The sequence below is a fragment of the Gadus morhua genome, chromosome 4, assembly GCF_902167405.1.
Source record: "Gadus morhua chromosome 4, gadMor3.0, whole genome shotgun sequence".
NCBI classification, from domain to species: domain Eukaryota; kingdom Metazoa; phylum Chordata; class Actinopteri; order Gadiformes; family Gadidae; genus Gadus; species Gadus morhua.
Genome location: NC_044051.1, coordinates 43,320,502 through 43,347,681, shown reverse-complemented (window position 1 = coordinate 43,347,681; position 27,180 = coordinate 43,320,502). Strand labels below are relative to the sequence as shown.

The following is a 27,180-nucleotide window of genomic DNA, read 5'->3' as shown; positions in this document are numbered from 1 at the left end:
TTATCAATAATGGTGCTTTGTGTTACAGTTCCACATGTTCTCCATCCTCCCTTTATCAAATGGATTAAATCAATACATTTCTCAATCAATACTTTCAGGACCTCCGAGACCTGCCCACAGGGGGAGGGGGAAGCGGTTAGAGCACTCAGTACAACTTGGTGTTAGCATGGATCTTATGTCCGCTGCATGTCTTTATGGGTCAGGGCTAGCTCAGCACTCGGGTTAGCATCCCCGCAGGTCAAGGCTTACCCTTGGTTAGCCTCCTCTAAGGTTGAGCCTCCCCCCAAGGTAAGGCTTACCCTAACCCTTAGCCTCACCCCAAGTCAAGGCTTTACCCCCTAGGGTAAGGCAAGCCTAACCCTAGCCCTTAGTTAGCCCCCCCTAGGGTAAGGCAAGGCTAACCCTAGCCCTTAGTTAGCCTGCCCCTAGGATAAGGTAAGACTAACCCTAGCCCTTAGTTAGCCTGCCCCTAGGATAAGGTAAGACTAACCCTAGCCCTTAGTTAGCCTGCCCCTAGGATGAGGTAAGGCTAACCCTAGCCCTTAGTTAGCCTGCCCTAGGTGTGATATTGCTGTATTTCTATTGGTTAGCTGTGCATTTGAATGGTTTCATACTGGTGTGTGTTTGTGTAAATGTGTGTGGATGTGTGTTTGTGTGAATGTGTGTCTGTACTGGTATTTGTTTGTGTCGTTTAATCTCTCAGTGCATGCACCACCAGATCACAGCCAGAGAGGCCAATAAACCAATCAGAGAGCTCGCTGAAGAGGAGGGGGCGGAGTTGCACAAATCAGAGTTGCAGCACTTGAAGGTGAAACTGGAAACCTTGAACACAAAATCAGCTTAATCAATACTTATATAATACATAAATATATATATATAATAAATACATACATATATAATAAATACATATATAATATATATAATAAATACATATATAGTAAATAAATATATAATATATAATAAACACATATATAATATATATAATTATTACAAATAATATGTCTTAATGCTTTATAGATGTGTCTTCATGCTTTATAGATGTGTCTTCATGCTTTATAGATGTGTCTTCATGCTTTATAGATGTGTCCTAATGCTTTATAGATGTGTCTTAATGCTTTATAGATGTGTATGCATGCTTTATAGATGTGTCTTAATGCTTTATAAAGTGTTATTAATGCTATAAGTGTCTTCATGCTTTATAGATGTGTCTTAATACTTTATAGATGTGTATTCATGCTTTATAGATGTGTCTTAATGCTTTATAGATGTGTCTTTATAGATGTGTCTTCATGCTTTATAGATGTGTCTTAATGCTTTATAGATGTGTCTTAATGCTTTATAGATGTGTCTTCATGCTTTATAGATGTGTCTTCATGCTTTATAGATGTGTATTCATGCTTTATAGATGTGTCTTCATGCTTTATAGATGTGTCTTTATAGATGTGTCTTCATGCTTTATAGATGTGTCTTAATGCTTTATAGATGTGTCTTCATGCTTTATAGATGTGTCTTCATGCTTTATAGATGTGTCTTAATGCTTTATAGATGTGTCTTCATGCTTTATAGATGTGTCTTTATAGATGTGTCTTCATGCTTTATAGATGTGTCTTCATGCTTTATAGATGTGTCTTAATGCTTTATAGATGTGTCTTCATGCTTTATAGATGTGTCTTAATGCTTTATAGATGTGTCTTTATAGATGTGTCTTCATGCTTTATAGATGTGTCTTAATGCTTTATAGATGTGTCTTTATAGATGTGTCTTCATGCTTTATAGATGTGTCTTAATGCTTTATAGATGTGTCTTTATAGATGTGTCTTCATGCTTTATAGATGTGTCTTAATGCTTTATAGATGTGTCTTCATGCTTTATAGATGTGTCCTAATGCTTTATAGATGTGTCTTTATAGATGTGTCTTCATGCTTTATAGATGTGTCTTAATGCTTTATAGATGTGTCTTCATGCTTTATAGATGTGTCTTCATGCTTTATAGATGTGTCTTAATGCTTTATAGATGTGTCTTAATGCTTTATAGAGTACATTAATGAGGTTTTATACATGTGTCTTAGTGTTAGGGGCACACTGACCTGAGGGAACATCTGTCCCAGCCGACTGTATTCACAGTCTGAGTACTTGAGACATTGCCGGTACGTCTGACCCCCTTAAGAAGATAAGATTATAATATCACATAATAATGAACACATAATCCATAATAACACATAATATAATAATGCAAAACATGTACAAATATGACAACCAATATGATGACCCGTGATAATAACCCTAACCCTGTAACCAAGGCCGTCGTAATGCCCGGGCGTACCTGGGCTGAAGCCGAGGGGCTACGACCATCAGGGGCTAGCCTGAGCTGCAGTAGTATTTATCTTTTTATTCTGAATCATGATAGGTCCTCCGATGGGCGTAGGCCCAAAACAACGTGTTATTTTGTTTGGGGCCTACAAAGATCAGAGGCCTATCATGAGGCAGGAAAATACAAACAAAAATCACAATGCTTTGTAATTTGTTGAATTTTCTGTCCATCAATTGATGCGAATTTTTTGGCGTGAAGGTTGCCGTGGCCAAAGTGTCAAAAAAAAGAGAAAAAGTTCGAGAGTGGCGCGCATAAACGAAGACTACGAAGGGAGAATGAGATCGAGATGAAGAATTATTGAAAAAAAATCCCGAAACTGAAAAAAAATCCCGAAACTGAATAAACGATATCCATATAGCTGTATAATAGCACATATTATACTAATAGATGATATAATAATACATAACACTAGTATAATATAATGTTAAAGCCACAAGCACCATTTATCGGCACCAAGCCTTTTAAAGATGTTACGACGGATAACCCTTAACTTTTAGTTAAGGTTTGATTAGCTGACCATGTGTCAAAGGGTTAAGGACTTATGCCTGTTCTAAGTTGACTTTGATTTCATCTTTAACAGGCACGAGTATGTTTTCAACGAGTACTGAATATAATGACACGTAATATAAGAATATGGAAAGGCTTCCAATATAGTAAATAATAAGAACCAATTACAATGGATTTACCGGTACTCCAACTAGACAGACAGACAGATACCTCTCTCGGTGAGGGTGAGACAGGCGTCGTCATAGCTACAGTCTCGTTGTTTAGAGCAGCTGGCTGTGTAGTCCTTACAGCTGTAGCAGCGAATAGCTGAACCTGAAAACACACAAATACTATCAATACACTTATATTATTACTACAGTCATACTATCAATACACTTATATTATTACTACAGTCATACTATCAATACTTCTATTATTACTACAGTCATACTATCAATACACTTCTATTATTACTACAGTCATACTATCAATACACTTATATTATTACTACAGTCATACTATCAATACACTTCTATTATTACTACAGTCATACTATCAATACACTTCTATTACTACTACAGTCATACTATCAATACTTATATTATTACTACAGTCATACTATCAATACACTTCTATTATTACTACAGTCATACTATCAATACACTTCTATTATTACTACAGTTATACTATCAATACACTTCTATTATTACTACAGTCATACTATCAATACACTTCTATTATTACTACAGTCATACTATCAATACACTTCTATTATTACTACAGTTATACTATCAATACTTATATTATTACTACAGTCATACTATCAATACACTTCTGTTAGAACTACATTATTACTACGGTTATACTATCAAAACTTTACTATATATAACATACTCTACAAAATCTAAAATACTAAACTAAATCTTATTTACTATACTAAATCGAATTAACTCTCCTACTCTACTATTCTAACCCTACTATACTAATCGAACAAACTATACCAACCACTCTATACTATTCTAACATACTATACTAACCCTACTATACTAATCTAACGTACTACACTAACTATACTAACCTACTATACTAACCCTAACCCTACTATACTAACCTACTATACTAACTTTAACCCTACTATACTAACCTACTATACTAACCTTAATCCTACTATACTAATCTGACGTACTACACTAACTATACTATCCTAACCTACTATACTAACCTAACGTACTACACTAACTATACTAACCTACTATACTAACCCTAACCCTGCTATACTAATCTAACGTACTACACTAACCCTACTATACTTATCTAACGTACTATACCATCCCTAACCCTACAATGCTAACCCTACTATACTAGTCTAACGTACTATACTAACCCTACTATACTAATCTGACCTACCATACTAACCCTAGCCCTACTATACTAACCCTACTATACTCATCTGACCTACCCAGTCCAGCCAGAGTGCAGCTGATCAGCAGAAAGATCCCGACCGTGCGATTCATCTTCACACACTGAATAGAGGAACACACACACTACACACATCAGGTAACACACACTGAATAGAGGAACACACACTACACACATCAGGTAACACACACTGAATAGAGGAACACACACACTACACACATCAGGTAACACACACTGAATAGAGGAACACACACACTACACACATCAGGTAACACACACTGAATAGAGGAACACACACACTACACACATCAAGTAACATACACTGAATAGAGGAACACACACTTCAGCAAACCCACACACTACACATCAGGTAACACACACACTACACATCAGCCAACACACACACACACCACTACTATTACTGCGATATCCAGCATTTAAGCGAGGAGCCATTCTCCACCTCGCCCTCTGGCCTCGGACACACCTCGCCCCCTGGCCAGAAACACCTCGCCCCCTGGCCTCGGACACACCTCACCCTCTGGCTCAGACACACCTCACCCTCTGGCTCAGACACACCTCGCCCCCTGGCCAGACACACCTCGCCCTCTGGCCTCGGACACACCTCGCCCCCTGGCCAGACACACCTCGCCCTCTGGCCTCGGACACACCTCGCCCTCTGGCCAGACACACCTCGCCCTCTGGCCAGACACACCTCGCCCTCTGGCCAGACACACCTCGCCCTCTGGCCAGACACACCTCGCCCCCTGGCCTCGGACACACCTCACCCTCTGGCTCAGACACACCTCGCCCCCTGGCCAGACACACCTCGCCCTCTGGCCTCGGACACACCTCGCCCTCTGGCCAGACACACCTCGCCCTCTGGCCAGACACACCTCGCCCTCTGGCCAGACACACCTCGCCCTCTGGCCAGACACACCTCGCCCTCTGGCCTCGGACACACCTCACACTCAGGCTGCTGTCGGTTGAGATGTTAGTAAGAACTCACCAACAGACGGAGAGAGGGCAGAGAACTGGAGCCTGAGGGAACGACAGTCCTCACTGACAGTAGTCCTCACTGCCCATCCACCCCTACACACAGGAGCAGGGGGGACGGGGAGGGGGGAGGGAGGAGGGAGGGGGGAGGGAGGGGAGAGGGGGTGGGAGGAGCATAAAGAGAGCGAGCAAGGGTGTCCAAGAACCTGACCAATGAACACTCCTTGGTGACCATCGACCTCTCCACAGTAAAACCCTGACCCTGACCCTAACCTTGACCCTAACCCTCACCCTGACCCTGACCCTAACCCTGACCCGTGTGTTTCGTGCACGTGTGTTTGTGGCTGTGTACGTGTTTGTGTGTGTGTGTTTGTGTGTGTACGTGTGTGTCTTTGTGTGTGTACGTGTGTGTTTGGTGTGTGTTTGGTGTACGTGTGTTTGTGTGTGTTTAGTGTGTGTTTGTGTGTGTGTGTACGCGTTTGTGTGTGTGTGTGTACGTGTGTGTACGAGTGTGTGTGTGTGTGTATGCGCGTGTGTGTGTCTTCATGATAACCTTGTTAGAAGGGTTCACTGATCTGAGGAGGACAATGTCCTCGATGATGTCATAGGCTCCTCCCACCCTGTCCTCAGCAGGGTCGCCACGACAACAGAACCTCAGTCTCCGCTCATCAGATAGAGGAGGGGGCGGAGCCAGAGACAGAGGAGACGAGAGGAACAACAGAGAGCTCTGAACCGCTGGAACAAAGAACAGAGAGCAGCCAACCACTAGTCAACCCTAACCCTGATAACTAACCCTAACCCAACAACTAGTCACTAACCCTAACTCTAATAACTAACTTCTGGTTCTATCATGTTTTAGGTGGTGTAGTTCTGGTTCTATCCTGTTTCAGGTGGTGTAGTTCTGGTTCTATCCTGTTTTAGGTGGTGTAGTTCTGGTTCCATCGTGTTTTAGGGGGTGTAGAGGGTGTAGTTCTGGTTCTGTCAGGTTTAAGGTGCAGTAGTCCTGGTTCTATCATGTTTTAGGTGGTGTAGTTCTGGTTCTATCCTGTTTAAGGTGGTGTAGAGGGTGTAGTTCTGGTTCTATCCTGTTTAAGGTGGTGTAGAGGGTGTAGTTCTGGTTCTATCATGTTTTAGGTGATGTAGAGGGTGTAGTTCTGGTTCTGTCATGTTTTAGGTGGTGTAGAGTGTGTAGTTCTGGTTCTATCCTGTTTTAGGTGGTGTATTTCTGTTTCTGTCATGTTTTAGGTGGTGTAGTTCTGGTTCTATCATGTTTTAGGTGATGTAGAGGGTGTAGTTCTGGTTCTATCCTGTTTTAGATGGTGTATTTCTGGTTCTGACATGTTTTAGGTGGTGTAGTTCTGGTTCTGTCATGTTTTAGGTGGTGTAGTTCTGGTTCTATCATGTTTTAGGTGATGTAGAGGGTGTAGTTCTGGTTCTATCCTGTTTTAGGTGGTGTAGTTCTGGTTCTATCCTGTTTTAGGTGGTGTAGTTCTAGTTCTATCATGTTTTAGATGGTGTATTTCTGGTTCTGTCATGTTTTAGGTGGTGTAGAGGGCGTAGTTCTGGTTCTATGCTTAGTTTAATCTTAGATTGACAAACACCACTGTGATCAATCAGTTGAATGTTCACACTGGGAACGGACTGTGAATGTTCAGAACAGGAACCAATGAGACAGCTGTCACATGTTCTCCACCAGGGCTCTGGTCGCAGCCAAAGGTTTCTAGAGACCGTCAAGATGGCGGGCCTGGAGCCTGCTTCAAGTGGGAGCCTCCCCAGACGCAAACAAGGCCTCAAAAAGGCCACAAGCAAGTACAATAAGGCACACATCACTTGAGGACGGACACTAGGCTCCCTATTTGGGATTTTAGTGTATAAATGGCTAAACTTTATTTGTATGTATTTTCATTTTTTGGGAACTTCATAAAACAGTTTAGAAATCATTGCCATGGTTACATGACCTGTTGAGACAAAAATGGCTGCTCCCCCTGCTGGCTATTTGCCGCAAGCGACACTTCTGCATTATTAGCTGGATGTAGTGTGGGGATGTTACATTTATTTTTGCTGTTTGGCTTTCTCATTTTTTTTCAAATTTTAGGTGGTGTAGAGGGTGTAGTTCTGGTTGTATCATGTTTTAGGTGGTGTAGTTCTGGTTCTATCGTGTTTTAGGTGGTGTATAGGGTGTGGTTCTAGTTCTATCGTGTTTTTGGTGGCGTATAGTGTGTAATACTGGTTCCGGCCGCTAGTTTCGCTGCCGGACGCGGAGGTGGATTTCATCCCTCAAAGAAAAAACGAAGGAGAGAAGTAAAGCAAGATGGCGTCTCTCCATGACAAGTCGGTTTGGGACGAAGTAGAGGTAGGATTAAAATAATAACCCAAATATCATCGAATCTTAGCAAACATCATACCACTGTCTTTATTAACCCGAACTAACCCTGATTATTAGACATAACGAGATTGAAGTAAGATAAAACTAATAACCCTAAATATCATGTAACCATTATTACACATCATTACTACTGTCTTTATTATCCCTAACTAAAGATAATACTATATATCTTAAATACATCATCATCTCATCTTATTTGGCATCACAATACTATCTTTATTAACCCTAACTAACCCTGTTTATAACGAGGGGGAGGGAAGATAATACGATATATCTATTATATATCATGTAACCATAACATCATCATATTGCCTTTACTAAATATAACCAACTGAAGGTAAAACATAAATGTTGTTCCTAATTATAGGGTGAGGGGTTATAATTCTGAAACAGCATTAATGATGATCGGATTAAAGAGTTATCATTCTTAAACATCATTAATGATATGATTAAAGAGTCATGATTCTTAAACATCATTAATGACGATATGATTAAAGAGTTATGATTCTTAAACGTCATTAATGATCAGATTAAAGTTATCATTTTTAAACATCATTAATGATCAGATTAAAGAGTTATCATTCTTAAACGTCATTAAGACCAATAAAGTAACGTAAGTCCTTCTTAAGTTGCTTAAAAAGCTCTCTTTTTATATTTCACGTCGTGTTAAACCATCAACGTAACATTCATAATATGAATATATCAGATGAATCTGGAAGTATCAGTTGTTTTTAGATGAGTTGGGGCTTTACCCTATTTCATTTTATTATTTTATACAGTGTTTTTGACCACATTCGTGGTTATATTTGTAACATTTGTAAAATTGTTTCATTTGTTTTATTATGGTATAGTTGAGAATGTTTTTAAGATGTATTGTATACAACTGTTATGACAGGATTTATCTTGTTCCATTTAATATTGTTACATATGTCTAATATTACTTTCTGTGCTCCAGGATGGAATAGGAGAGGATGTTTTGAAAATGTCGACTGAAGAAGTCGTTCAGCGATCGCGTTTGCTGGACAGCGAGATAAAGGTTTCTAATCTCTTAAATACTTGTTCTATCTACATGCAACATTGTTTGATTACTAATAACTCTATTTCGTCTTAAAGGTAGGTTTATATATACTCTATTTAAACCTGATGGTTCGTGGGTTTTCTGATGTTTTCTCCATCATAATGTCTCCTCTAAATATGAACTGATGGATAGATAGTATTACACTAGACCTCTTTCTTAGAGTTCTGCTGAAATAATATACACTATTAGTATATGCTACACATGAACCTCCTAAGATGACGCAATTTGATTAGTTCGCTATCTCGGGATATAATATCCCATGATTGAGATCTCAAACTCGGGATATTGTTTTGATCGTCGTCTCGTCACGCTACTGAAACCAAATAAACAGCTAATAAAAACAAAATAAATCCCGGCAAAAAGTGTTATCTTGTTTATTTTTGTAGTGTTCACGTGTAGTATATACTAAAACAATAATTCACCTCAGGCTCCGTGAATAGTGGGGAACGCCCCGAGACCGTCGGCCCCACTATTCACCTCAGGCTCCGTGAATAGTGGGGAACGCCCCGAGACCGTCGGCCCCACTATTCACCTCAGGCTCCGTGAATAGTGGGGAACGGCCCCGAGACCGTCGGCCCCACTATTCACACAGCCTTCGCAGATTAATTGTTAAGTATGGACAGTTTGGACGCACATGTTGTCATGGGATTCCAGTCTTATTAGAACAAATTTAGGAATATACGATTATACTTATATAAGTCCCTAGATGCCATTAGACCCACCACAGCTTTAGTGTGAGTAGAGAGGCACTCAGAAACACTGGTTGTGTTTTAAGTGTGATGATGCGTGTTTAACGTGTGAGACGCGTGTTTTATGTGTGATAACGTGTGTTTAACGTGTGAGACGTGTGTTTTATGTGTGAGACGTGTGTTTAACGTGTGATAACGTGCGTTTAACGTGTGATAACGTGTGTTTAACATGTGAGACGTGTGTTTTACGTGTGATAACGTGTGTTTAACGTGCGATAACGTGTGTTTAACGTGTGATAACGTGCGTTTAACGTGTGAGACGCGTGTTTTATGTGTGATAACCTGTGTTCCTGGTTCCAGATCATGAAGAGTGAGGTACTTAGAGTGACTCATGAGCTCCAGGCCATGAAGGACAAAATCAAAGAAAACACAGAAAAGATCAAAGTGAACAAGACGCTGCCCTACCTGGTGTCCAACGTCATTGAGGTAAACTAACTATAACTAGTACTACTAACCTGTACTTACTATCCCCTAACAAATACTATAACTAACCTGTACTATACATGTTAACTACACCCTACCTTACACATGTGACCTCCACCCTAACCTCCACATGTTAACTAGACCCTAACCTACCCGTGTGACCTCCTAACTAGCTGTTGGACGTGGACCCTAACGACATGGAGGAGGACGGGGCCAACATCGACCTGGACGCCCAGAGGAAAGGGAAGTGTGCAGTCATCAAGACCTCCACCCGCCAGGTAGCATTACGCTATTAACTAGCATCCTACCGAAACACCGCTACACTGTTAGCTTCCTGGTAAAGCACTGCTACGCTGTTAGCCTCTGTTAGCATCCTGGTAAAACAGTGCTACACTGTTAGCCTAAGTTAGCTTCCTGGTAAAACACTACTACACCGTTAGCCTCTGTTAGCATCCTGCTAAAACACTGCTACGCTGTTAGCCCCTGTTAGCATCCTGGTAAAACAGTGCTACACTGTTAGCCTCTGTTAGCATCCTGCTAAAACACCTCAACACTGTTAGCCTCTGTTAGCATCCTGGTAAAACACTGCTACACTGTTAGCCTCTGTTAGCATCCTGGTAAAACACTATTACACTGTTAGCATCGTGGTAAAACACTGCTATCCTGGTAAAGTAGCACTATGCTACCACTGTGTTCGCATCATGGTAAAGTAGCACTATGCTACCACTGTGTTAGCGTCATGGTAAAGTAGCACTTTGCTACCACTGTGTTAGCGTCATGGTAAAGTAGCACTATGCTACCACTGTGTTAGCGTCATGGTAAAGTAGCACTACGCTACCAGTCTTAGCGCCATGGTAAGTTTCACTTCCTGTCTGTTTCAGACCTACTTCCTGCCTGTTATCGGTCTGGTCGACGCAGAGAAACTGAAACCAGGAGATCTGGTGGTAAGATATGAACATGTAACAATCACCCTGATTCTCTTTCAAGTAGATATTCACTTTTTTGTTTGGAAACTACATAATATACTTAAGTTACGTATGTACACTCATCTTACTCCCAAAATACACCAATCAATCACATTCCCATCAGCAATCATGTATATTCCAAAGAAAACAACCTATAAACAAACTGTTTCTCAAAAGCTTTTGTATTCATTTGATAATTGTATCAGTAACTTCAAACCAAACACAGCTTTCTTACACCATACGTTTTTTTCCCTTTACCCTTCCCCCAATAGTCCAAAGTCCAAAAACACCAAAAAGTATTCCGCCAAAAACACGCAAAAATAGTCCACTAGCAATGCATTGCACAAAAACAGTAGAAAATGGAGGGATCTCACTGGCAAGGCAGGCTCAAACAAACATACTCCATCAAGATTTTCTCCATTAAGTAATTACTTTCACTCCAAGGTCGATCTCTTAAGGTTCGTCTGGATAGCGTGGGGTTTTATGATTCCAGCATCACTGCATTCCCAAACTCACCACCCACCTCTCCTGGTCCACACCAAACATTTCTCCTTTGCTCACCTGCTTCCTGGTTCCTGTCCGTAACTCCTCCCCTTTGCTCACCTGCTTCCTGGTTCCTGTCCGTGACTCCTCCCCTTGCCCTCTGAGGTCACCAAGCTTAAAGTCCCAGTAACCCTTTTGTCATAACGGCAAAATCACATGTAGCCTGCATCATAGGGCTTTTAGACATCGGCAAACACACACAAAACCAATTAACAAGTAGCCCAAAACATTATTAACCTTGCAAGGATTTAAAACATTATGTTAACTGTAACTGTACCATTATTCAAACACTTATAAAGTTATGTGGCTGTGACACAAACATGTTAACTATGATCTCTATGAGTGGTTAGTTAACCCTAACACTAAGGTATGAACATGTTAACTATGATCTCTATGAGTGGTTAGTTAACCCTAACACTAAGATATGAACCTGTTAACTATGATCCCTATGAGCGGTTAGTTAACCCTAACACTAAGATATGAACCTGTTAACTATGATCCCTATGAGTGGTTAGTTAACCCTAACACTAAGGTATGAACATGTTAACTATGATCCCTATGAGTGGTTAGTTAACCCTAACACTAAGGTATGAACATGTTAACTATGATCTCTATGAGTGGTTAGTTAACCCTAACACTAAGATATGAACCTGTTAACTATGATCCCTATGAGTGGTTAGTTAACCCTCACCCTGTCAACATGTTACCTATGATCCCTATGAGTGGTTAGTTAACCCTAACACTAAGGTATGAAGATGTTACCTATGATCTCTATGAGTGGTTAGTTAACCCTAACACTCAGATATGAACCTGTTAACTATGATCTCTATGAGTGGTTAGTTAACCCTAACACTAAGATATGAACATGTTAACTGATCCCTATGAGTGGTTAGTTAACCCTAACCCTGTCAACATGTTACCTATGATCCCTATGAGCGGTTAGATATGAACATGTTAACTGATCCCTGTGACCGTCAGGGCGTGAACAAAGACTCGTACCTGGTCCTGGAGACGCTGCCCACTGAGTACGACTCCCGGGTCAAAGCCATGGAGGTGGACGAGAGGCCCACGGAGCAGTACAGCGACATAGGGGGCCTGGACAAGCAGATACAGGAGGTAGGGCTGTCCGCCTGTCTAATGATGAACCCTAACCAATAAGGACATGTTCCCTGACCCTTGACCCTGACCCCTGACCTTCACCCTCATCCTGACCCTTGACCCCTGACCTTTACCCTCATCCTGAACCTTGACCCTGACCCCTGACCTTTACCCTCATCCTGACCCTTGACCTTCACCCTCATCCTGACCCCTGACCTTTACCCTCATCCTGACCCTTGACCCTGACCTTCACCCTGACCCCTGACCTTTACCCTCATCCTGACCTTTGACCCTGAGCCCCGACCCTTGACCCTGACCCCTCACCCTGACCCTGACCCTAACTAACCCGTACGTTGGTCTCCTGGTGCTGCAGCTGGTCGAAGCCATCGTTCTGCCCATGAACCATAAGGAGAAGTTTGAGAACTTGGGGATCCAGCCACCCAAAGGAGTCCTGATGTACGGACCCCCAGGCACGGGGAAGACCCTGCTGGCCAGAGCCTGCGCTGCGCAGACCAAGGTACCCCGACCTGTGACCTCTGGACCCTATGCATGACCTCTAACCCTGGTTGGCTAGGCTAAGCTAGTCTACATGTCTCTGGTTGGCTAGGCTAAGCTAGTCCACATGTCTCTGGTTGGCTAGGCTAAGCTAGTCTACGTGTCTCTGGTTGGCTAGGCTAAGCTAGTCTACGTGTCTCTGGTTGGCTAGGCTAAGCTAGTCTACATGTCTCTGGTTGGCTAGGCTAAGCTAGGCTACGTGTCTCTGGTTGGCTAGGCTAAGCTAGTCTACGTGTCTCTGGTTGGCTAGGCTAAGCTAGTCTACGTGTCTCTGGTTGGTTAGGCTACATTCCTGAAGCTAGCTGGTCCTCAGCTAGTGCAGATGTTTATTGGAGACGGAGCCAAGCTGGTGAGGGACGCCTTCGCTCTGGCTAAGGAGAAAGCTCCGTCCATCATCTTCATCGACGAGCTGGACGCCATCGGCACCAAACGGTAACCCTAACCTCGACCCTAACCCTTTATATTAAACACTATACTAACCCTTTATATTAAACACTATAAACACTATCCTAACCCTTTATATTAAACACTATACTAACCCTTTATATTAAACACTATTACTAACCCTTTATATTAAACACTATACTAACCCTTTATATTAAACACTATTACTAACCCTTTCTATTAAACACTATACTAACCCTTTATATTAAACACTATACTAACCCTTTATATTAAACACTATACTAACCCTTTATATTAAACACTATCCTAACCCTTTATATTAAACACTATACTAACCCTTTATATTAAACACTATACTAACCCTTTATATTAAACACTATTACTAACCCTTTATATTAAACACTATACTAACCCTTTATATTAAACACTATGCTAACCCTTTATATTAAACACTATACTAACCCTTTATATTAAACACTATGCTAACCCTTTATATTAAACACTATACTAACCCTTTATATTAAACACTATACTAACCCTTTATATTAAACACTATACTAACCCTTTATATTAAACACTATACTAACCCTTTATATTAAACACTATACTAACCCTTTATATTAAACACTATACAAACCCTTTATATTAAACACTATACTAACCCTTTATATTAAACACTATGCTAACCCTTTATATTAAACACTATACTAACCCTTTATATTAAACACTATTACTAACCCTTTATATTAAACACTATAAACACTATACTAACCCTTTATATTAAACACTATACTAACCCTTTATATTAAACACTATGCTAACCCTTTATATTAAACACTATCCTAACCCTTTATATTAAACACTATACTAACCCTTTATATTAAACACTATGCTAACCCTTTATATTAAACACTATACTAACCCTTTATATTAAACACTATGCTAACCCTTTATATTAAACACTATCCTAACCCTTTATATTAAACACTATGCTAACCCTTTATATTAAACACTATACTAACCCTTTATATTAAACACTATGCTAACCCTTTATATTAAACACTATGCTAACCCTTTATATTAAACACAATCCTAACCCTTTATATTAAACACTATACTAACCCTTTATATTAAACACTATGCTAACCCTTTATATTAAACACTATAAACACTATACTAACCCTTTATATTAAACACTATGCTAACCCTTTATATTAAACACTATCCTAACCCTTTATATTAAACACTATCCTAACCCTTTGTATAAACACTATAAACACTATACTAACCCTTTATATTAAACACTATAAACACTATACTAACCCTTTATATGAACACTATGCTAACCCTTTATATGAACACTATCCTAACCCTTTATATGAACACTATGAACACTATGCTAACCCTTTATATGAACACTATGCTAACCCTTTATATGAACACTATGCTAACCCTTTATATGAACACTATGCTAACCCTTTATATGAACACTATGCTAACCCTTTATATTAACACTATAAACACTATGCTTACCCTTTGTATTAACACTATAAACACTATACTAACCCTTTATATGAACACTATGCTAACCCTTTATATGAACACTATGCTAACCCTTTATATGAACACTATGCTAACCCTTTATATTAACACTATAAACACTATGCTTACCCTTTGTATTAACACTATAAACACTATACTAACCCTTTATATGAACACTATGCTAACCCTTTATATGAACACTATGCTAACCCTTTATATGAACACTCTCCTGTAGGTTCGACAGTGAGAAGGCCGGAGACCGAGAGGTTCAGAGGACGATGCTGGAACTCCTCAACCAGCTGGATGGATTCCAGCCCAACATGCAGGTCAAGGTGAGGCTTAACCAACTAACTTACTAACTATAACTATTGTTATTGATATGACGACCAATATGCAGGTCAAGGTTCATCAGTTATATTAATACTAGAGCTGTCAGTTAAACGCGTTATTAACGGCGTTAACGCAAACCAATTTTAACGGCGTTAAACTTTTTAACGCGTGATTAACGCAAATTATTATTTTTTTAAAAATAAATACTTTTTTTTTTTTTTTGGGCTCAAAACAAAGAAGCAGTAGCCTGACTGCTATGTTCAAGGCGTATCTTTGTATGTTCATCGTTTAATTACATTATAGGCATTTTTTTTGTACCGTCCTGTTTTGATCAGTATATGCCAATGTTGTTATCAATGAAAAAACATTTGCACAAGGCAAGCCGATGCACTTCTCCATGTTGATAAGAGCATTACAATTAGAAAAATTAATGGGACAAAGAATTCAAGGGATATTTAGCATAGAAAAAGAAATACGATTAATCGTGAGTTAACTATGGCATTCATGCGATTAATCGTGATTAAATATTTTAATCGCTTGACAGCCCTAATTAATACCATATATCTCTATGAGTCTAATATCTACCACCATATCTCTATGAGTCTAATATCTACCACCGTATCTCTATGAGTCTAATATCTACCACCGTATCTCTATGAGTGTAATATCTACCACCGTATCTCTATGAGTGTAATATCTACCACCGTATCTCTATGAGTCTAATATCTACCACCATATCTCTATGAGTGTAATATCTACCACCGTATCTCTGAGTCTAATATCTACCACCGTATCTCTATGAGTGTAATATCTACCACCGTATCTCTATGAGTGTAATATCTACCACCGTATCTCTATGAGTGTAATATCTACCACCGTATCTCTATGAGTGTAATATCTACCACCGTATCTCTATGAGTGTAATATCTACCACCGTATCTCTATGAGTGTAATATCTACCACCGTATCTCTATGAGTCTAATATCTACCACCGTATCTCTATGAGTGTAATATCTACCACCGTATCTCTATGAGTCTAATATCTACCACCATATCTCTATGAGTGTAATATCTACCACCGTATCTCTATGAGTCTAATATCTACCACCGTATCTCTATGAGTGTAATATCTACCACCATATCTCTGAGTCTAATATCTACCACCGTATCTCTATGAGTGTAATATCTACCACCGTATCTCTATGAGTGTAATATCTACCACCGTATCTCTGAGTCTAATATCTACCACCGTATCTCTATGAGTCTAATATCTACCACCGTATCTCTATGAGTGTAATATCTACCACCGTATCTCTGAGTCTAATATCTACCACCGTATCTCTATGAGTGTAATATCTACCACCATATCTCTATGAGTGTAATATCTACCACCATATCTCTATGAGTGTAATATCTACCACCGTATCTCTATGAGTCTAATATCTATTTGGTTACCTAGCGATGACTTGGCGCTGGTGTGGTGGTTGCCTAGCGATGACTTAGCGCTGGTGTGGTGGTTGCCTAGGTGATCGCAGCGACCAATCGCGTGGACATCCTGGACCCGGCGCTGCTGCGATCCGGACGCCTCGACCGGAAGATCGAGTTCCCGGCGCCCAACGAGGAGGCCCGCGCCCGCATCATGCAGATCCACTCCAGGAAGATGAACGTCAGGTAACCAGCACTAACCAGCACTAACCAGCAGCACTAACCAGCAGCACTAACCACTAGCACTAACCAGCAGCACTAACCAGCAGCACTAACCAGCAGCACTAACCACCAGCACTAACCAGCAGCACTAACCAATAGCACTAACCACTAGCACTAACCACTAGCACTAATCACTAGCACTAACCAGCAGCACTAACCACTAGCACTAACCAGCAGCACTAACCACTAGCACTAACCAGCAGCACTAACCACTAGCACTAACCACTAGCACTAACCAGCAGCACTAACCAGCAGCACTAACCACTAGCACTAACCAGCAGCACTAACCACTAACACTAACCACTAGTACTAACCACTAGCACTAACACTAACCACTAATACTAACCACTAACACTAACCACTAGCACTAACAACTAGCACTAACCACTAACCACTAGCACTAACACTAGCCATTGTATTTATTGATCTGTTGTTTATTGATCCGTTGTTCATTGATCCGTTGTTTATCGATCTGTTGTTTATCGATCTGTTGTTTATCGATCCGTTGTTAATTGATCCATTGTGTTTATTGATCCGTTGTTTATCGATCTGTTGTTTATCGATCCGTTGTGTTTATCGATCTGTTGTTTATCGATCCGTTGTTTATTGATCCATTGTGTTTATTGATCCGTTGTTTATTGATCCGTTGTTTATCGATCCGTTGTGTTTATCGATCTGTTGTTTATTGATCTGTTGTTTATCGATCTGTTGTTTATTGATCTGTTGTGTTTATTGATCTGTTGTGTTTATTGATGTGTTGTTTATTGATCCGTTGTGTTTATTGATCCATTGTTTTTATCGATCGGTTTTTTATCGATCTGTTGTTTATCGATCCACAGTCCGGATGTGAACTATGAGGAGTTGGCTCGCTGCACCGACGACTTCAATGGAGCCCAGTGTAAAGCTGTGTGTGTGGAGGCGGTGAGCACCTAGCCTACCTAACCCTAATCCTAACCCTACCTAACCCATACCCTACCTAACCCATACCCTACCTAACCCATACCCTACTTAACCCTTACCCTACCTAACCCTACCTAACCCCTACCCTACCTAACCCTTACCCTAACCAGAACTAACCCGACCTAGCCCTAGCCCTAACCGACCCGTACTTTTAGCTGTGTATATATATATATTTGTGTGTGTCAGTCCGTGCCAACCGTGTGATTCCCTCGGTCAGGGGATGATCGCGTTGCGGCGCGGAGCCACGGAGCTCAACCACGAGGACTACATGGAGGGCATCCTGGAGGTCCAGGCCAAGAAGAAGGCCAACCTGCAGTACTACGCCTGAGGACTACATGGAGGGGATCCTGGAGGTCCAGGCCAAGAAGAAGGCCAACCTGCAGTACTATGCCTGAGGCTACAGGCCTCACTGGGATTAAAGGGCTTTTCTATGAAACGCGTCACTTCATTACTTTACGTACTTAGTTGTACCGGTTATCGGGTGGATACCCTGACACCTTCAACCAGGACGTGAACAGTACATAAAGGCTGAGAGTTAAGGTTAGCCTAAACTAGAGCCTGACCGATATAGAATTTTTAAGGCCGATACCGATACGAATATTTCGTGATTTAAAAATCTGATATGCCGATATATCGGCCGATATATATATATTAAAAAAAAATCCAGAAACGCGCAACAAAACAAACACATTTCCCTAACATTGGTTATTTGTAGTTATCCTTTAAATCCTTTTCACTCTCAGCTAACACGTAACAACAGCAAAACTGGACACGGTAGTCATGAATTAAGTCATGCTTATCGACTTTAGAGAATTGATGGGGATGTTCTTTTAATTGTTATTCAAGCAATGTATGTCTCGTGACAGTTGCCAACTTACCATGAACACACTTGCACACATGAACATCTCCGTCGATCTGCCTAACTCTGGCTGAGTCAGCTGGTTTGGGGCGTTAGAGCGCCCTCTAGTGGACAAACTTTTGTTTATTTTTTTTTTTAATATTCATTTATCGGCCATTATAAATGCCGATACCGAATAGTTTGAAAAATGGCTAATATCGGCCGATATCGGGCTCTAGCCTAAACCCCCGGGTTAGGGTTGGACTAACGCTACCCCGTGTAGGGACGGGATCGGGCCTTAACCCCCGGGTTAGGGTTGGACTAATAATCCCATTGCTCTACCAAAACCTCCACCTAAACCCTACCCCTTACCCCTCGACCCTACCCCTACGAAATGGGACAACCCTCCAAGACCCAGTTACAGTACCTCATTAGCAGTTGCTGACGGGGTTTTGATCTGTATTTCCATATTATTTGTTTTATCTTTTGATACAACATCTGTCTCTGGAATAGTACTGTATAGTTTGAATGTCTTAGGAATGCAACCTTACCCACATGGAAAAGCACGGTATGATTAGATAAGATTATGATTCATGCTCACAATCTGTGAGAAAATGCAGTGTTGCACTTTATTTTGGATCAAACATACAAGATCAACATAATATATAAAACCAGAATAAACATAGAACTTGAGGTAGTATGCCATCCATGTAAAACATAAATATCATATCATACAAACAAGAACCAGCGCTATGATGTAACTAATTTTGCACATTAGAAAAAGGCATCAACCAGCACATTTTATCAGTACCTTGGTGGGTTTAACCATCAGTGGATGGTTAATCTTCCCATCTTCCTGGGGGCTGGGGGGCTTGGAGCTACCAATGCAAAAGAGGTTTTTGAGGTGGCGGGATGGGCTCTGTTGGCAGCGGCCGAGTGGCGAAGTCACGCCCCTTACGGTAGAGCCCATGGGACCTATGAGATCGAAAAATGTGAATGGGTTTCAATGGAGAGAAATTTATTATTTTCTGGTCCCAGTCTTTATATGCCCTGGATTACACACATGTTTGTGGATTTAAATTATAATTTTTCATGCAAAGAAAATTCGCGAAGAAGTTTGATAATGTTAGGTTTTGTGTGAGCTACAGCTACAGCTCCTCGTTGCTCTCGACGCGAATGTATATACGTCACCACCCGCACTTGGAACTCTGGTACAGACATGGCGAACTTCACCGCTTTTTTCCAAGGGGAGGATAAAAGCATCGAAAGCGGTTGAAAACTATTATAAGTCGAGGCATGTGGAGTTTCAGTTATACCGATGGGGAGATTGTCGGTCTCGTCCACGCCAGTCGCAGGGAGCGTGACGTCACGTACGAGACATGTAGTCTTTCTCATTGTGTTTTCTCTACAGCCTTTAACTGAACAATTGAATAATAAACGGTCAAACTCTTGAAAAGAAAAATTATCATTTAAATCCTCAAACAATATATATGTAATCCGGGGCATATAAAGACTGGGACCAGAAAATAATTACTATCTCTCCATTGAAACATTGAAACCCATTGGCTCTCCCGGAAGAGGCCACTATATCCTATGATGGGGATCTCAAAGCGTGACGCCCGGCTCGTCTCGTAATAAAAACAAATAAACCGCAAATTAAAACAAATAAATCCTGGCAAAAGGTGTTACCTTGATTATTTTAGGAGTGTTCACGTGTAGTATAAACAATTATTCACCTCAGCCTATTATTAGATATTGCCCACTATTCAATTCAATAATTGTTAAATATCCCGAGATAGTGCACCAATCAAATTGCGCCATTTTAGGAGGTTAACCCGTTGCATATAGGCCACTAATATATTATATTATGTTACCAATGAGGCTGCAGTAGCCTCCGGAGGGTCCGCCCCTCTACGAACCACCGAAGAAGAAACCCGGACGTGGGGCAGCAGTCAGACGCTGGCCGACAGAACAACAACAACAACAACAACATCCTCCTCCTACTCAAACTCGGAGGAAGACTCCGCGGGCAGTATGGCCTTCATCACGGCCAACTGGAACCCCCTCGGGGAGGCCTTCTACAGGTAGGGGCTCACGTGACACCACGGACATTTGAAGACATGATTTATGCGACCGTCACGTGAATCACGTCACATGAGTCAGACGCACCCTGCTGTGTGTGTGTGTGCGTGTGCGTGTGTGTGTGTGTGTGTGTGTGGTCCTCTCTTATTGTGTCGATGGTGATCAAAAAATCGATCTATCTATCTATCTATCTATCTATCTATTGGTATATAGACATATATATATGTCTATATTTAGAGAGAGAGATATACATATCTATATAGATCTATAACTATATAGATATGTATGTATATATATATATATATATATATATATATATATATATATATATATATATATATATATAGATCAATAGATAATATAGATCAATCTATATCACTATAAATATATATAGACATATCTAGAACTATAGATCTAAATATCCATATATATATATATATATATGTCCTGTGTCGATAGTGTATATATAATGTATGTTATATATATTGTATATGTACTATATGTCCTGGGTTAGTGTCCAGTGTATATAATGTGTATAATGTATGTTGTCTATATCAGGAAGGTGGAGCTGTACGAGATGTCCTGGGTCTATAGTGTATAATGTATATAATGTCTGTTGTCTATAACAGGAAGGTGGAGCTGTACCAGATGTCCTGGGTCTATAGTGTATATATAGTGTATAATGTATATAATGTCTGTTGTCTATAACAGGAAGGTGGAGCTGTACGAGATGTCCTGGGTCTATAGTGTATATATAGTGTATAATGTATATAATGTCTGTTGTCTATAACAGGAAGGTGGAGCTGTACCAGATGTCCTGGGTTCTGCGGGACGGACTGAGAGACTCTCTGGTCGCTGCTGCTCCATACGGAGGACCCATAGGTTAGTCTGACCTATAGGCTACTCTGAACCTAACCTATAGGTTATTCTGACCTCTGACCTATAGGTTAGTCTGACCTCTGACCTATAGGTCGGTCTGACCTTTAACATATGGGTTAGTCTGACCTCTGACCCTAACCTATAGGTTAGTCTGACCTCTGACCTATAGGTTACTCTGAACTCTGACCCTAACCTATAGGTTAGTCTGACCTCTGACCCTAACAAGGACTGAATAGTCACAATCGCGTTTCTCGTAGTGTTTTCAGTCACAATACTGGATTTTTTAACTTCGATACTATACCTGGAAAAATATCGATATTCTATAACATTTTCACCATCAGGGGATAGTCTTTTTCAGAAAAGAACGTACCCAAAGTAAATAGAGTATATCTCCACAACTGCAAGGACTATAATATGTCATCTTTGTGCCAATAGAAAAATAGTTGTACAAGTGAAATATTCAATGTGGATAATACTTGGTTAAAGTGGACACAGCTGGAACACAGCATAAGTTGAAGATTACATTTCCACCTGAAATAATTATCAGTTGGTCATTATCAGTTGGTAGCACTCTCTTCGGGAAACCAGAAGTCATCTCAACTTGCCCAAATATTACTTTTAGTTGCCCCGGGCAAGCGGGCAACCGTTAGTGTCAAACCTCTGACCTATAGGTTAGTCTGACCTCTGACCTATAGGTTAGTCTGACCTCTGACCTATAGGTCACTCTGACCCCTGAATAGAAAGAAGGTTAGTTAAGCCAAGGGACTAGGTTTCAGATGGTTAAGTCTCTCTCTCTCTCTCTCTCTCTCTCTCTCTCTCTCTCTCTCTCTCTCTCTCTCTCTCTCTCTCTCTCTCTCTCTCTCTCTCTCTCTCTCTCTCTCTCTCTCTCTCTCTCTCTCTCTCAGCGGTGATGAAGGAGTCCCAGTGTCTCTCTCCCAGTGTTCGTCCTCAGCTGGATATCTACACAGCATCAGGTGTTACCATGGCAACCTTCCCGGTAAGCACACACATACATACATACACACGCCCCCCCCCCCCCCCCATGCAGCCATACTCACCCCCCCCCCCCCCCCCCCAGTGGAAGAGCGGCCCGGTGGTGCAGCTGGGCTGGTCGGTCAGCGAGGAGCTGCTCTGTGTGCAGCAGGACGGGACGGTGCTGATCTACGATCTGACGGGGGCCTTCCTGAGGCACTTCAGCATGGGACAGGTACTGACACACACACACACACACACACACAGACACAGACACACACAGACACACACACACACACACACACACACACACACACACACACACACACACACACACACACAGAGACGGACACACACACACACCCACACACAGACAGACACACAGACACAGACACACAGACACAGACACACACACACACACACACACACACACACACACACACACACACACACACACACACACACACACACAGAGACGGACACACACACACCCACAGACAGACACACACACACACACACAGACACACACACACGGGGCCTTCCAGTGGCACTTCAGCATGGGACAGGTACTGACACACACACAGACACACACACACACACACACACACACACACAGACACACACACACACACACACACACACACACACACACACACACACACACACAGACACACACACACAGAGACACACACACAGACACACAAGCACACACACACAGACACACAGACACACACACACACGCACACGCACACACAGACACACAGAGAAATACAGAGACACACTTACAGAGACAAACATACATACACACAGAGTCAGTCTTAGTACATGTCATGTGATATTTAAGTGGTTTTAAAGACTGCCTGCCTGTCTGTCTGCCTGTCTGCCTGTCTGTCTGTCTGTCTGTCTGTCTGTCTGTCTGTCTGTCTGTCTGTCCTTCCAGGAGGTCGTCCAGTCTCACGTCTCGGAGGCTAAAATCTTCCACTCACCGTACGGGACGGGCGTTGCCATAGTGACCGGCTCCTCCCGCTTCACCTTGGCAACCAACATCGATGACCTCAAGCTGAGGAGACTGCCTGAGGTCCCAGGTACTGGGGGGTGAGAGGGTGAGAGGTGAGAGGGTGAGGGGTGAGGGGGTGAGGAGACTGCCTGAGGTCCCAGGTACTGGGGGGTGAGAGGGTGAGGAGGTGAGAGGGTGAGGAGACTGCCTGAGGTCCCAGGTACTGGGGGGGTGAGAGGGTGAGGGGTGAGAGGGTGAGGAGGTGAGGAGGTGAGAGGTTGAGGAGGCCAGAGGGTGAGAGGGTGAGGAGGTGAGAGGGTGAGGAGGTGAGAGGTTGAGGAGGCCAGAGGGTGAGGAGGCCAGAGGGTGAGGAGGTGAGAGGGTGAGGAGGTGAGGGGTGAGGAGGCCAGAGGGTGAGGAGATGAGAGGTGAGGAGGTGAGGAGGTGAGGGGTGAGAGGGTGAGGAGGTGAGAGGGTGAGGAGGTGAGGAGGTGAGGGGTGAGAGGGTGAGGAGGTGAGAGGTTGAGGAGTTGAGGGGGTGAGGAGGGGAGAGGGTGAGGAGGTGAGAGGGTGAGGAGGTGAGAGGGTGAGGAGGTGAGAGGGTGAGGAGGTGAGAGGGTGAGAGGGTGAGAAGGTGAGAGGGTGAGGAGGTGAGAGGGTGAGGAGGTGAGAGGGTGAGGAGGTTAGGGGTGAGGAGGTGAGAGGGCGAGGGGTGAGGAGGTGAGAGGGTGAGGAGGTGAGAGGGTGAGAGGGTGAGGAGGTGAGAGGGTGAGGAGGTGAGAGGGTGAGGGGTGAGGAGGTGAGAGGGTGAGGAGGTGAGGAGGTGAGAGGGTGAGGAGTTGAGGGGGTGAGGAGGTGAGAGGGTGAGGAGGTGAGAGGGTGAGGAGGTGAGAGGGTGAGGAGGTGAGAGGGTGAGGAGGTTAGGGGTGAGGAGGTGAGAAGGTGAGAGGGTGAGGGGTGAGGAGGTGAGAGGGTGAGAGGGTGAGGAGGTGAGAGGGTGAGAGGGTGAGGAGGTGAGAGGGTGAGGAGGTGAGAGGGTGAGGAGGTGAGAGGGTGAGAGGGTGAGGAGGTGAGAGGGTGGGGAGGTGAGAGGGTGAGGAGGTTAGGGGTGAGGAGGTGAGGAGGTGAGAGGGTGAGGGGTGAGGAGGTGAGAGGGTGAGAGGGTGAGGAGGTGAGAGGGTGAGAGGGTGAGGAGGTGAGAGGGTGGGGAGGTGAGAGGGTGAGGAGGTTAGGGGTGAGGAGGTGAGGAGGTGAGGGGGTGAGAGGGTGAGGGGATGAGAGGGTGAGGAGGCCAGAGGGTGAGGGGATGAGAGGGTGAGGAGGCCAGAGGGTGAGGAGGTGAGAGGGTGAGGAGGCCAGAGGGTGAGGAGGTGAGAGGGTGAGGAGGTGAGAGGGTGAGAGGGTGAGGAGGTGAGAGGGTGAGGAGGTGAGAGGGTGAGGAGGTGAGAGGGTGAGAGGGTGAGGAGGTGAGAGGGTGAGGAGGTGAGAGGGTGAGGAGGTGAGAGGGTGAGGGGGTGAGAGGGTGAGGGGATGAGAGGGTGAGGAGGCCAGAGGGTGAGGAGGTGAGAGGGTGAGAGGGTGAGGAGGTGAGAGGGTGAGCAGTGTGTCTCTCAGGTCTGCAGGGTGCTCCGTCCTGCTGGGCGGTCCTGAATCAGGACAGACAGACCAAAGTCCTGCTGGCCAACGGCCCGGAGCTCTACCTGCTGGACAACACCTGCTGCACCTCCGTGGTACGTACACATTATACACATACTATACACATACTATACACATTATACACACTATACACATACTATACATATACTATACAACACCTGCTGCACCTCCGTGGTACGTACACATTATACACACTATACACATACTATACACATTATACACATACTATACACATACTATACACATACTATACACATTATACACATACTATACATATACTATACAACACCTGCTGCACCTCCGTGGTACGTACACATTATACACACTATACACATTATACGCATACTATACACATACTATACACATACTATACAACACCTGCTGTACCTCCGTGGTACGTACACATTATATACCTTCGATACTATATGTATTCTATGTATACATTATATAGGGACAGTGTTATAGTGTACCTGTGTCCCAGGTCCTGCCAGGTGGGTCCCTCAGGACAGTGTTATAGTGTACCTGTGTCCCAGGTGTGTCCCTCAGGACAGTGTTATAGTGTACCTGTGTCCCAGGTGTGTCCCTCAGGACAGTGTTATAGTGTACCTGTGTCCCAGGTGGGTCCCTCAGGACAGTGTTATAGTGTACCTGTGTCCCAGGTGGGTCCTTCAGGACAGTGTTATAGTGTACCTGTGTCCCAGGTGTGTCCCTCAGGACAGTGTTATAGTGTACCTATGTCCCAGGTGTCCCCCTCAGGACAGTGTTATAGTGTACCTGTGTCCCAGGTGTGTCCCTCAGGACAGTGTTATAGTGTACCTGTGTCCCAGGTCCTGCCAGGTGGGTCCCCTCTGGACGGTGTGTTCGTCCACATCGCCGTCTCCTTCAGCTATAAGTACCTCGCCCTGTTCACCGACACGGGACACCTGTGGACGGGACTCGCCAACCTGCAGGTAAGACCCGCCCACAGCCAGGTTAGACCCCACCCACCTGCAGGTAAGACCACGCCCACAGCCAGGTTAAACCACACCCACCTGCAGGTAAGACCACGCCCACAGCCAGGTTAAACCACACCCACCTGCAGGTAAGAACACGCCCACAGCCAGGTTAGACCCCACCCATCTGCAGGTAAGTCCACGCCCACAGCCAGGTTAAACCACACCCACCTGCAGGTAAGACCACGCCCACAGCCAGGTTAAACCACACCCACCTGCAGGTAAGACCACGCCCACAGCCAGGTTAAACCACACCCACCTGCAGGTAAGACCACGCCCACAGCCAGGTTAAACCACACCCACCTGCAGGTAAGAACACGCCCACAGCCAGGTTAGACCCCACCCACCTGCAGGTAAGACCATGCCCACAGCCAGGTTAAACCACACCCACCTGCAGGTAAGACCACGCCCACAGCCAGGTTAAACCACACCCACCTGCAGGTAAGACCACGCCCACAGCCAGGTTAAACCACACCCACCTGCAGGTTAGCCCCTCATGCTCACACCCACGTTTGAATTTTTATTATGGTCTGTTCATAGTAGCAATGTTTATTATGGTCTGTTTATAATAGGAGTGTTTATTATGGTCTGTTTATAGTCACCGTGTTTATTATGGTCTGTTTATAATAGCACTGTTTATAATGGTCTGTTCATAGTAGTAGTGTTTACTATGGTCTGTTTATAGTCAAAGTGTTTATTATGGTCTGTTTATAGTCAGTGTTTACTATGGTCTGTTTATAGTCACAGTGTTTAT

At 43.1% G+C, this 27,180-nt stretch overlaps 3 protein-coding genes across 5 annotated transcripts; 2 read left to right on the top strand and 1 right to left on the bottom strand.

Annotated features, from left to right (window-relative positions):
- Positions 1-669: 669 nt before the first annotated feature.
- LOC115541407 (CD59 glycoprotein) lies at positions 670-20,200 on the bottom strand. The gene is made up of 6 exons (XM_030353111.1): positions 20,165-20,200; positions 19,660-19,823; positions 4,317-4,380; positions 3,089-3,190; positions 2,088-2,161; positions 670-822 (listed from the first exon to the last, which is right to left on the bottom strand). Exons 2-6 carry the CDS (start codon positions 19,816-19,818, stop codon positions 700-702), a joined length of 522 nt encoding a protein of 173 aa, XP_030208971.1. The 5' UTR covers positions 19,819-19,823; positions 20,165-20,200; the 3' UTR covers positions 670-699.
- Positions 7,408-18,446, top strand: LOC115541404 (26S proteasome regulatory subunit 6A-B). 2 transcript variants are annotated; one of them, XM_030353106.1, is made up of 12 exons: positions 7,408-7,622; positions 8,611-8,691; positions 9,783-9,908; positions 10,079-10,183; positions 10,787-10,849; positions 12,392-12,529; positions 12,885-13,028; positions 13,350-13,498; positions 15,249-15,345; positions 16,869-17,014; positions 17,890-17,971; positions 18,228-18,446. In XM_030353106.1, the coding sequence occupies exons 1-12, from the start codon at positions 7,581-7,583 to the stop codon at positions 18,336-18,338; spliced, it is 1,284 nt and encodes a 427-aa protein (XP_030208966.1). In that variant the 5' UTR covers positions 7,408-7,580; the 3' UTR covers positions 18,339-18,446. The 2 variants fall into 2 exon arrangements, with proteins under 2 accessions (XP_030208966.1, XP_030208967.1); XM_030353107.1 differs by lacking the exon at positions 17,890-17,971.
- A 555-nt stretch (positions 20,201-20,755) lies between the features above and the next one.
- On the top strand, positions 20,756-26,757 carry LOC115541405 (vacuolar protein sorting-associated protein 16 homolog). 2 transcript variants are annotated; one of them, XM_030353108.1, is made up of 7 exons: positions 20,756-20,932; positions 21,724-21,812; positions 22,715-22,806; positions 22,888-23,016; positions 23,722-23,866; positions 25,393-25,508; positions 26,262-26,757. In XM_030353108.1, exons 1-7 carry the CDS (start codon positions 20,883-20,885, stop codon positions 26,496-26,498), a joined length of 858 nt encoding a protein of 285 aa, XP_030208968.1. In that variant the 5' UTR covers positions 20,756-20,882; the 3' UTR covers positions 26,499-26,757. The 2 variants fall into 2 exon arrangements, with proteins under 2 accessions (XP_030208968.1, XP_030208969.1); XM_030353109.1 differs by lacking the exon at positions 26,262-26,757 and adding an exon at positions 25,916-25,966.
- Positions 26,758-27,180: the final 423 nt, after the last annotated feature.